Here is a 13552-nt window from a genome sequence, read left to right as displayed (position 1 = left end):
TTTGATGAACTTATATTGTGTGGCAAATCTGCAAGTCCTAAGTTGATTTCATTATTAATTATGTCGATTAAGACTGAAGACTTTGCCCATATTTTCAAATACAGTTCTATGTGAGATTTTGCATTGAAAAGAATTTCAATATGTGCAGATGTGTCAAAGTCGACTATGTGCAGTTTGCATTTGACTTTGTTAGTTGTTTTATTTGAGATTTTGTTATACTTGTGAATAGTAACGGCTATATTTTTAAAAGTTAGTTAAGCATTGAATGAGAATCAACTGTATTGAATGTGGAATTAATTTGTTTGACTTAACAGCTACTACTTTGACTTAACTGTTATTACTGTCAGGAGACAATCGACTGTATTATTAAGAATCAATTCAACACAAGAGAGTTTCAAAGGATTACGTTGTTTCTCCAACAACAATTGAGGTTTAGTTCACTATAGACATGGTGAAACTAGATGAAAATAATGAAAAGAATGAAAGATAGAACCCTAAAAGTTGTAGATTGGAACTTCCCTATCCAAAATCCGCCTCCAAGGGGTGAAAAGAGTGTTTCTACGCCTCTTTTTGTCCAAAGATAGACCCTCTAGGTCGTCTAAACCCTTATATGGTTTATAAAAAAATAGCAAAACCTGACCCAGGCCCACTTCGACAGCGCTCAACGCTGGAATTGGCGCTCAGTGGTAGTTTCGGCACTTAGAATGGCGCTCAGCGGTGGCGCCCGGGCATGAAACAGTGAACTCCACAACAGACTCTAGCGTTCAGCCATAGAAATGCCACTTAGCGGTGACTACGTTGGATTGGCCCTCAACAATGGTGCTTAAGGGTCAGATAGAGAACTCAACAGCAATCTTGGCACTCAACGGAGGAAATGGCGCTGAGCGGTGGCTGCGATTCTTCTTTTGTGCTATTTCTCTGCTTTTCCTGAGTCCAAATCCTTGCTCCTTCAACTTCTTTCATTCAATCCCTCCTAATTCCTGCCAAAACAAGGAAAACCAAGCATAAAACCAATAATATCACCTTCAACTCTCTTATTCTCTCAATTGTAGCAAAAACATGATTTCAAGCTAGATTCTAAGCCACAAAGGGTATTTTTAGTATCAAAATTAAGTATAAAAATAACGGTATTTCAACCGTTATCATGCGTCAGGAAGTAGAGTCGTGTGCTTTTGACTTTGAGAGGGGATTTTCAAAGGGTTTTGCAACAAGATAGTAGGGTGTTGTGTTGGCAGGTGTATTTTGTTTCTATATTTGTTTGAGATTTTGGGAGGTGTTTACATTAGAGTGTGCTCTGTAAAGCCTTTGTTGTAATACTCTGATCATTATAGTGAATTACTCTCCATCTAAGGTTGATTTGGAGAGTGACTAAATGTAGGCATTGAGGCCGAACTAGTATAAAAATTGTGCTTGATTTTCTCTCCTTATCTCCTTACATTTTGATTGCATACTTACATTGCTTACCGCACTAGAAAGAGTCAGAGAACTTTCTAATTTCTCAAAAAGATTTTAAAAGTACACGTTTTTATTAAACACCAATTCACCATTCCCCCACCCCCCTCTTGGTGTGAAGAAACAAGCCTTATTATTTGTAATAATTGACACTAAAGCTGGTTTTTCAAAAATTATTTGAAAAATAATCGATTATCATTTCTGTGAAATCGATTAAGTGATCTTGATGGCTTTTGTTTCTTAGACTTTTGGTGAAGGTGCATCTACAAACAGACCACCACTGTTGGCGAGTGAAAATTGCCCTTTTTGGAAAATTAGAATGAGGATCTTTCTTGAGTTAGTAGACAAAGGAGTATGGGATGTTGTTCTGAATGGTCCATTTGAACCCACTAAGTTAATTGATGGAAAACCCATTTTCAAAAAAATTTCTGAGTGAAGAGGAAAATGGAAGAGCGCAATATGATATTAAGGCTAGGAATGTTATATCCTCAGCTCTCACAATTGACGAGTTTTTCAGGGTGTCTACTTGCAAGAGTGCCAAAGAGATGTGGGAGGTACTTGAAGTTACACATGAAGACACGGACGAGGTAAAAAGAGCAAGAAAGAATTCCTTGGTGCAGGAATATGAAATGTTACGAATGAAAACTAGAGAGACAATATATGATGTGTAGAAGAGGTTCACATATATCGTAAATCATCTGATAGCTCTTGAAAAAGTATTTGAGAATGAGGATATCAATATCAAGATTCTAAAGAGACTCAACAGGAGTTTGCAGCCAAAGGTAACAACCATATCTGAATCTAGAGATTTAACTAACATGAATATGGCTACACTGTTTGGTAAGCTCAGGGAACATAAGCCGGAGCTAGGGAGATTGAAGGAGGAAGAGGAGACTGAGCAGAAGCAATCTATTGCCCTCAAAGCTACTAGCAAGAAGACCTCCAAAAGGATTGAATCTGATGCAAATTCAGACGCAAACATTTCAGAAAATGAAGTCATGAACATAATGGTAAAAATGTTTACTAAGTTTATTAAAAATAGAAATGTTGCAACTGACTTTATAGAAAACTCAAAAGGAGGCAAAAGAAATGCAAAGATCACCACTGTCACGTGTTATGAGTGTGGGAAAGAAGGACATATATCAAGCTAGATTGTCTAGACTTGAAAAGCAAGTTAAAGGTTGATATTACATACACTTAGGACAATAGGAGAGGCAAGCAGAGAAAAACTTACATTGCCACGAGGAGTCAACAAGTGATGATGATCAAAGTCTAGAGGAGGAATATGATAAAATATGATAATAAATTATAATATTATAAAATATTAATAGTAAATATTTTAGAAATATTTTATAATATCTTGAAAATGTAGATAATAAATTATTATATTATAAAATATTAATCGTAAATATTTTAAAAATATTGCATATAATTTTTATTTTCTAAATATATCTTGATAGGTTAAGCAACTCAAAATCTTTGAGCGAACTATGATTGTGTTTTCTTGTATCATAAATTTTACTATTTAATCTGTGTATGATCACGGATCAAGATTACTTCGCTTTTACGATATCTTTTTGACAAACAAAATAGAGTAAAAAATATAAACCACAATTTAAATTTGAATTGTTCTAGAATGAGATAGAATTTTAAAATACTTCCGATGATATGGCATATTTTTGTCATTTCATACTTTTATATAGCTTTTTGCTTCTACTTTATTTGCCAAAAGAATAAACATGACAGGAGAAGAATTACCTGCCATTTTGAAATTGTTCCACTTAACTGTACGACTTAATTTTTATTTTGAATAAAATGCACTACTTTTTGTTTCGGTGAAGAATAATAGTCAAGTCTAAATTTATGTATTTATGTTTACTCGATTTAGTTTGATTTGTTTACCTTTACATATATTCTAGTCATATTTTATGCATATCATTAAAATGACTTAAAAATGAACACAGCATATGATGTATTAATACATTCCGATATAACTTAAAGTAATATAATAAGCCAAAAAGTTTGTGTAGTGTAAAGATAGACTTGATCCCGTGATTTGTTTTTAAACAAAGTATTATTAATTTCTATTATTATGCATATTTCCATAATAACTTATATCAAGAACATTTCTACATTGGTGTGCTCTTAGCACTAGAAAATATCCTTCATTGCTGATGATTGCCACACTTGGCACATAGCTTCTAAGGGAAACTTTCTTCCTACAGTGATTCCTTTTCCTTCAATCAGATCAATTTCTTCAATACTGGTTCGTTTCCACTCAAAACATTGAATCAATAAAGCCAAAGTTAAGCTCACTGTACGTTGAGCTAAGTTTGATCCAGGACAAGCCCTTCTCCCTAATCCAAAAGGAAGCAACTTGTTAACTTCACTTTCATTTTCAAACCTTTCAGGCTTAAAATGTGTTGGGTCACTCCACAAATTGGGATCTCTGTGAATAGCCCAAGCATTCACTAACAAAATTGTTTTCTGTGGAAGATTGTAATCTCCAATGGTGCAATCTTCTGAAGAGAAATGAGGTACCAACATTGGAGCCGCAGGATGCAGACGAAGTGTCTCATAGACAATGCTTTGAATATAAGGAAGTTTAGGAATGTCAACTTCATCTACTAGACGGTTCTGACCTATATGAGTGTCTAATTCCCTTTTTGCCTTCTTTAGTATCTCTGGATGGTTTAATAAATTACTCATTGCCCATTCCAAAGTTACAGCTGATGTGTCTGTTCCTGCCATTAATATAACCTGTAATGCAACAAATACAAAAAGTCTAGTAAATAGTAAAACTAAAATACACAATTTCCAACTTCTAAAAAATAAAATAACACTTTAAATAATACCCTTCTCTCTAATGTTTTTATATTTCTTCCAAAACTTATAAACAAAATCAGTTTATTTCAATTTAATCAACAATGTTAAGTAGTTTTGTTTACCTTTTGAATTCCATTTAAGAAAACTACATTTTAAAATTATCTTTTACTCTCTAACAGTTCATTTCACAGATTTTGAGAAAGGAGGTAAGTAAATGGGTGTAACAACCGTTTACTAGACCGATGCATGCTCACAAAAGAGTTAACAATCACTCTCTTAAGACCACATGAAGTGTCATCTTTAATGCATTTCACTCACATACTTATCCAACCCCAATCTCAAATCGCGTGGGCCCCATCACCATAATTATTCAAGCTAAAAATGACTGACTTATCCAGATGCCAATAACCAACGCAATATTGAATATACTAGTTAGGCATTTACTTTACTTCTTTTCATTATTTTAAACAAACCGAAATGATATAAGTAGATAATATAGTAATTACCAGGGCAAGTCCTTTGATGATTTCATCAGTGTAGTACTCAGGTTGTGATTGTTGTTGTGTTAAAAGATGATCTATCATAGTATTGGCGCTTTGTTTTCTGTTACGATGTTCATCGATGAGTCCTTGTAAAAAGGCATCGGTTCTCTTACTAATTCTCTTCAGCTTCTTCTCCAAATCATCAAAATCAAACCACCTCAGCAAAGCCAAGAAGTCTCCAGGATTATTTGCCCCTCCCAAAGCCACCAACTCTTTAATAATCCCTCGAAATTGCCTTGCTTCTTCCACATCACTCACATCACAATCTTCACCGTAATATCTCTTCCCAGACACCATCCTCATTATAGTGTTAAAAGTCATTTCCGAAAAGCTTCAATAAATTATACAAACATTAATACAAAATTAAAAAAAATAATAATTATGGAGTATAATCAAAACTTTGCTAACTACTCTTTCAACAATTTCTACCTAACTTAATTCTACAGCCAAATTTACCTGGATTTGAGTTCCACTTTGGCGAAGCCGTTGCGCGAGTCGTGAGCGAGCTTTCGCACGAGCCTCATGATCTCGTCCCTTCGGATTTCCAAGAAGCAATTCAAACGGTGCGTTGAGAGAACCTCGAGCGACATGATGCGGCGGAGGTTGCGCCAGTGGTCGCCGTAGGGCGACACCGCGACGGTGGTGTTGTTGTATCCTATGTACTTGCCGGCGAGGAAGAGAGGCCGATTCGCCAAGACGATGTCGTTTTTGGTGAAGCATTCCTGCACTGCCTCGACCGACGAAACGACAACGACGAAGCGCGAACCGAACCAGAGAGAGAAGACTTTGCCGTGTTTCTGAGAAAGGGCGTGGAACGTGCGGTGGAGCGGCTGTCTCATCTGGTGGAGGTTTCCGATTATCGGGAAGGAGAATGGCCCTGGAGGAAGGTTCCAGAACCTTCTTGTTTTGAAGAAGAAGTTCCAAGAGAAGAGAAGAACCATGAATGTGAGAAAGAAGTGTAAAAGAGTGACCATGGTTGTTGAAGGTGGCTTGATAGTGTTGAGTTAAGAGAGTGTGTGGCTGATTGTTGTTTGTGTTAGTCTATATAAAGATGTGAAAAGGGTGTGAAGACAAATCCACATGGGAGTTCGCGCTGGATAGTTAGGCTGGGAAATAGCTTACGTAATGGATGATTTCATACAACACTTAGCATCATGCCTTACGAGAGCTTAAACTTCAAACTCTCTTGCACTACTTTACAACACCACCGCAAGACAACTCAGAAAAATACTTGCAGTCAGAAAAATTTTTGTTTTGTCATTAAGACAGATATAAGCCAAACTCACAAACCCATTCATACACCACTCGATAATATATTTGTGAGATTTTTTTCGTATAATATTTAACATTCTTATTTTTATTTAACACGACGTTTATATAAATTGTTGAACAGTTTTATTATTATTTTTAAATGTGTTGTTTTGAATTTTACAAATACATGTATTCCACGTTTATACTTTTTGTTTTGAATTTTACAATTAGAGGTTACGTTGTACACTTCTTTATAATTTCAGTAAGCATGACCACTTCCTTTTTAATCGGTGCGGTTGATTAATTAGATTGTATATAGTGAATGTTAATAATGGCAATCGTTCAAGAAAGCCTGCCAACAACGAGTGGCTAACATAAAGTGGAAGATAATACCGTGCTCTGTCCATTTTAAGATACCATCTTGTATTGGTATGGAGCTTTCTATACCCGACGATATTATGTTGGGTAGATAAGGATATTTAATATGATATCTAGTACTTTTGACTCAGCCTGATCCTTCGCAAGATCAGGCCCACTTTGGTTTAACGAAACAACTTTGTCTTATGGTGTTGCAAAATGTCTATTTTCAATGAGTGAACTTGTATTTTGTTGGTCATAATCATAAACTCGCATCTTCTTAATCCATCAATACATTTTCTCCTAACTTTTATATATATATAATCATTTAAAACAATTACAAAAACAAATCTTTTAAGGTTGGCCAAAATTGTGAAGACATGTAAATTAGTCAACTAATGAGGAGGGGACATTTGGCTTTAGAATAAAATTAATTAACAAATTTGAAAACAATATTAAAATGGTTTTTATAAAAATCTGAAACTTGAAACACTTACTTTCTTTCTGAAAAACAGTCACCCTCTTCTCTCACATTCCTTCCTTCTCTTTTTGCAAATTCTCCACCAATTCTCCATGTTGATCCACTCCATTTACACATTGTAGCTGCTTGATCCACTTGGAAGCCAAGAATCTCCAAGATTCTATCAATTTCTGTCCCAAATTCTGATCCTGGAAAAGAGGTAAGTCATTCCCCTCTTTTCTTACTATTTTAGGTTCTGGAACATGCAACCAGCAGGTTGCATGTGATTTCTGTTCCATTTTCCAATTCCTAATTTGCAATCTGTTTTTGATCACCAATTTGTGATCCTAGGGTTGAGANCAAANTTNTGCAGACGCATCTTGTAGTGNTGGACTTCTAGGAACAGTTCTTGAACTGAGNTGTGAAAATTCTCAAGTAAGGGAAGCTAGATTCATCTGTTATTGTAGAATAGAAAGTTGTTTGTAAACATATTTTGTGTGTAAAGACTTTGATCAATANATGNAGAAAATTTTGTAAAATGTCAAGTTAAAGTGTGTTTGAATGCCTTATGTGGTGTTCTGAAATTTGTAAATTCTAGCCTATGTTCATTGTAAATACTATTTCTGAATTATGGATGTGCTGTGACTAGTATAATGGATTAGAATTAGAAACAATCTGTGAGAAAGAGACTAGGCAAAGTTTTAAGCAAAGAGTAATATTTCAAGTGTTCTAGGAAATCAAATTTAGGAAGTGGGGTAGTGAAATTTTAAGTTAGGGGTCTAGACCTGAATTGAACCTTTGTGGTAGCTTAGACAGACCAATTATGACTTGTAGGCAACATCAAAAGAGTCTAAAACCGTTTCTAAGTAGTATAATTCAAATTGAGTCTCTAAGAGAATTAGGTTGAGTTTTTGATTCAAAATATCTGCATAGTAACTAGAAATTTGTGTTAGGATCATGGGGAAAGCTTCAAACAAGTTATATTTAGCCTATAGATCGAGTTAGGAGTGTTCAAAGTTCACCAAATGGCCTAAAATAGATTTGGAGGGTGTGAGTTCTGCAAAATCTGCATAAAATCTGCAGAATTCACGCTTGGGCGCCCCTAACGGGCACTCGGGCACCATTTTCTGCTGTCATGTCTGTTTTTGATAGTTTGTGGGGTTCCGGACGTCCGTTTTGGACGTTCTCTAGGTCGTTCTGGGGGTTTTTGACCCTTCCGGAGCCAATGGTGTGGGTTTCCAAGCTATTTGAATTACCTAAGTATTGGTAATTTAAGATTACAAAGATATTTGTATTAATAAGTGATGTTTTTCTGAAAATATGTAATTCTTGTCTCCTCTTCTTCCTTGTGTGATGATTCATGTATTTGTTATGGTTCCTCTTGTATGACTTCTATTAATATTATTGGATTGATCTATGCTTGATAATGTAACAAAACCAAATTAATCTCCTAACTTCATGTATAACTTTAAGAATTAAAGTAAGTAAAGTTAGTGTGAAATGTAATGTGATTTAAGTACATCTCTAGGTGAGATCAAATTAAGTTATGAGAATGAGATCTAAGTAAGTTTCTGGAATGAATATAGGTAGCTCAGTCTTGGGGGTTGCCCTTAAAGCTCTAATGACTATTCAATCTCACTTAGAGAAGATTAGTTCATGTGGTGAAGAGTAGTAGGGGGTCCTAGTCTTGGTTGTCTCCATTTTATATGGGCCAAGGTGAGTGATAACGAACTAACCTTGTGTGTGGTAGGGTGAAACCCATTGGCAATGGCTTTGCAAANCAGTAGAGGCCACCACAAGTGCATGACCCGCCATAGCTCGATATTCATTCCGGGTCCGGATGAGTCTAAGTCTAACACTACCTAATAAAACAACAAATGATAACTTAAATAAATTGTTCTTCCTTGCTTGTTGTATTGTATGTCTNTTTTACTATGTTTAATTGTAATTGACTTGTTTTCATTGAATTCTAGCTTACCCTTGCTTTGTTTGCTGCTTGTTCTTGTTTGTGCTTCTTTTCTTTTGCAATGATCATCCAAATTGGATGTGAGTAGATATTTCAGAGGCCCCTCTGGAGCAGGTCTTAGACGTAGCTGATACGGCTGAAGTCCCTGACACTGCAGCTGAGTAGTCTAGGTTGTTAGTTTTATTTGTATAGTTTAATTCCTTTACTTTTTTCTTCTTTTGAAAGACTCTATGCCATATGTAGAGCTTTACTATCTTATTTTATTTTGGATGACTGTATATCATATACACTTCATCTGCTATCACTCTTAACTGCTTTACTTTATTACATCTGATGCATTCCATATGATATGGTTTATATATACATTTTTGGGATGTTACAAAAATAACTAACAAAAAAAAGTCAAAATCTTAATTAAAATAGGAAAAAACGTAATACTTTTATTTTAAAAAATGTGTGGCTCTTTTATTTTACACGTGGTCAACAAAAAGTATAAATGAGATTTTTGGTTTTCTTAATGAGATTTCGTCATTTCGTTAGTCTAACAACATAACAGCTTGTGATCCGGTCAAGTTTTTTACTTTGACTCAAATGTTAGTTGTTAATACAAGCTCACCAGAAGAGACATAAGCTCGATAAGAGTCAAGCAATTAATTCAACAAGAGAAACGTGGAGACAAACTCAGAAGGAGATAACCTCGTGAAGCAAAATTGTGGACATGTGAAATACTTTTGACTAGACAAGAAACAAGCTCAACAGAAGACAAAGTCAACATACATTATTCAAGCTCGATAGGAGACAAGCAACAAGCTTGACATGAGACAACATCGGTGTGGAAAATGTGGATACAAACTCGATATGAGATAAACTTAACAAGCTCAATAGGAGACAACCTTACTAAGTTGGGTAAGAGACAAGATCGACAAAACAAACATGGAGACAAGGTCAACTCATATACAACATAAGCTCGGCCCACCAAAAATTTTACTCTCTCCTTTTGGACATAGGCTTGTTTAGGGTTTACTTATTCTTAAATTTTGTCACTTTCTTTATGAAATGCACATATTTTTCTCATATGTTCCAGTTAAACTTTTAATATTTTCTTTTTCTTTTTTTCTGTTGACCACCATACATATCTCTAAATGTGAGATCTCTCTAAATGTGGGATCTCTTAACTGCATCTATCATTTTTTTTCATGACATTTATGCATGTCAATTATCATTAAAAAAGTTTTTGTATTTTTTCTTTTTGTGAAAGATCTTTAATTCAACCTTCTTAATCGGTACATATTTATGACATTTATGACATTTGCATATTATATTTCATAAAGGAATTTCTAAAAACTTTTCCTTTTTGAAGAAAGTACTTTGATAAAGACTGCATCATACTTTATATGTATTGTTTTATAGTTGTAATTAACCATTTTTATACAAACTAAATAAAAAATATAAGTCAAAAAAACCTTAACAAATTCAGTAAAAGACAAGTTCAGTAAGACAAATGTAGACATAAATTCTAACTATATACAATTTGAATAAATGAAAAAATAAACATAAATATTAATCACAATATCATAAGAATAAGTAATAATAAAAAATTATCATAACCACCTAATTAATTAAAAAAAGTAAATTCAAAACAAATTACAATTTCTATAACACCACACCATACATACAATAATACATTATTCCACACATTATCTCATACATATCACATCAACAATTAGTATCAATATGATTAAGTTGATATTCAAATATATTAATAATTTTTTATTCACTCTCAATTCACATTTAGTCTATCAATTAGGGGGTTCACCTGGGAGATACAAACACTAATCAGATCTGAACCCAACCATATAATAAATTGACACAACTCTTTATCCAAAACCTTAAGACAATGGGTTAATGGGTCTTTCATCTTTAGTGTTTTACTTTCTCATTTCTATCTAATGTGGAACTTAGACTCACACTTGAATTTCAAACACAATATACATTCCAATTTTTTCCAATGTTCGAATATGTGGATCATCATTTCAACGTGCACACGCAATTCTCATACCAACAAGCTCCTTACACCTAAAATATGTTTTCATCTAAACAAAATCTTTTCTCTATCACATCAAATATTTGTGACTACAATGACACAATGCTCAATATATAATTTGGTACTGTCCATAGATTGTTATAAACTCATAGAGTTGTCAAATTTTAAAATTAAAGAAGATGAAGATAATAACAACGCTTATGATAATCTACAAATACAAATTCATACACGAACTTAACCACGACAACTAAAACATAGGAGATAAACTAGTAAAGTAACTAGTGACACCAAATATTTTTTTTTCTCTTTCTTAAATGTGAAGTGTTATTGATAAAAAAAAATAAAAACACTAATTTTCACTTTATTAAATTTTTGTTCTTCGTTATGGTTATTTAACATTACCAAATCTAAAATTTCATAGTTTTTATTTTCCAAAATACATTCAATCAACAACATTATTTTCAAATTAAAAATACATTTTTAAATAAATAAAAAACAAATAAATTGATTAAAAAATAAAAATGTTGATTTATTAAATAAAACGATAAAATGTGCTTCTAAAACCGAAAACCGAAAACCAAATTAAGAAAATTATAAATAACCATTAAAAAAACACAACTGAGATTTTCCAAAAATTAAAGATGTACTTGTACATAATTAGGGAAAAGGTAAAAGAAAATATTAAATAATATTTAAAAATACGTTTTAGAAACGTGTTTTGAAGATCAATTTTAACGTGTAAGTGAAATTCGTGTTTAGAAACAACCTTTTTTTTATTTTGAAATGGTGCATTCAAAGATTATTTCCTTAAATTTGTAAATTTTAAAAAATTTGTATGAATGGAATGAAATTAATATTCTTTTATTAGTAATGGGTATAATGTCTTTGTCCTATTTGTGAGATCAGATGCATATTATGCAGTTCTTTTGGCATTGGGAAAATTCTTTTGTAAAGTTTTATTATTTAATATTTTTAGTTCACACTAGCTTTTTCATTGAATTTATCTTAAAAATATGGTGCAATGATTGAAATATGAGTGTGAATAACTTATTAATGTTCACTGTCGGCCATATGTATATTATATTACCCCATGATTATGCTTTATGTTTGTTTTATTTTACTAGTAGGTTAATAAACCATGCAAAAAGACATTAAATTTTATTTAATACTTTTATTATACATTAACCAAAGTATGGGTCATTTATAAATAATAAAACAGAATGATATATTTTGACCCTAAAGTATACATGACAATGTTGAATTAGTTATCAGTCAAATAATGTCAATTATGAGTATTTATATATATATATATATATATATATATATATATATATATATATATATATATATATATACATATGATTCCTCATGCTTCATGTTTCTTTTATTTTACTAGTAGGTTAAATTAATCAAACTGGGAGTCATTTATAAATAATAAACATATATTTTTATCCTAAAAATATATAATAATGTTGAATTAGCTTACTGATTAAATAATTTCAAAACTGAGTTTATATATATATAGAAATACGTAAACTTTTTTTTTTCAGTATATTTTAATAAAGTGTACCAAAAAATTAAAATATATATTTTACTAAAATAGCTTTTATATATATATATATATATATATATATATATATATATATATATATATATATATATATATATATATATATATATATATATATTACTCATCTTAAAAGAGACATTGTTTATTTGAAATTTGTGCTATACTCGTATGAACTTATTACTACATTGGTTTTATTTTAATCTAAAATCTTAAAACAATCAGTATATGGGTATTTAATTTTGTATATCATTTATTTTTTATTTCTACGAAGAAATTTAAATTCATACTTGAATCTCAAGAAGAAGTAATCTACTTTGGTCATTTTTTTAAAAAATTCTTATATATTATCGCTAAAATATAATTTGATCTAAGTAAATCAATTTGTAGTTTTGTCTATATATATTTTAATGATAAAGTAGATACTTATTTAAAAAAAGATGAATAACAAAGATAGAAACTATCTTTTAAGATTTCCTTTAAATTTATTAACTATTAAGTGACTAAAAAACGCATTAAAATTTCAAGATTTAAGTAGTTTATCTTATAAATACCAAAATAAAATTAATATTTATATTAACATTATTAAAGTACATATGACAGAAAAAACAATGAAAAGCAAAATATGGAATATATAAAAATAATTGCCTATTTTATTTGTTTATTGAGATAAATTTCACACTCAAATTGAATGTTGGCCATGAACACATGATTTTACCATATTGAAAAAATTCATTTTTCTTATGAATAACAAGATAAGAAGTGTAATATAGGGAAGAAAATACTTGAGAAAGACACATAGCTAACAAATCCACCCATAAATGAGCCATGCTGACAGTGGACTAACCAACCTTCAACGCGATATGAACATTTGTGTTGATAATCATCCAACCTTTACCCTAGGCATTGTGATTGTCATAATAATTGGTCAATTGTCCTTCACACCAAGACAATACTATAACAATTATTGATGAATCTATCAAAACTTTACCAATTAACCCAATACAAAGATCCACCCTAATGTTCACAAACATTTATAGATTTAATATGTTAAGCTCAAAGAAATGGACTAATTAATGTTAATATA

The 13552-nt window shown here is 31.9% G+C and overlaps 1 protein-coding gene across 1 annotated transcript; it reads right to left on the bottom strand.

The window, feature by feature from the left end:
• Positions 1-3504: 3504 nt before the first annotated feature.
• LOC106774974 (cytochrome P450 81E8) lies at positions 3505-5849 on the bottom strand. The gene is made up of 3 exons (XM_014661999.2): positions 5277-5849; positions 4785-5151; positions 3505-4212 (listed from the first exon to the last, which is right to left on the bottom strand). The coding sequence occupies exons 1-3, from the start codon at positions 5792-5794 to the stop codon at positions 3604-3606; spliced, it is 1494 nt and encodes a 497-aa protein (XP_014517485.1). The 5' UTR covers positions 5795-5849; the 3' UTR covers positions 3505-3603.
• Positions 5850-13552: the final 7703 nt, after the last annotated feature.

Source organism: Vigna radiata, chromosome 1, assembly GCF_000741045.1.
Source record: "Vigna radiata var. radiata cultivar VC1973A chromosome 1, Vradiata_ver6, whole genome shotgun sequence".
Lineage (NCBI taxonomy): Eukaryota > Viridiplantae > Streptophyta > Magnoliopsida > Fabales > Fabaceae > Vigna > Vigna radiata.
Note: the sequence above shows the minus strand (reverse complement) of the source record. Positions and strands in the feature narration are given on the sequence as shown.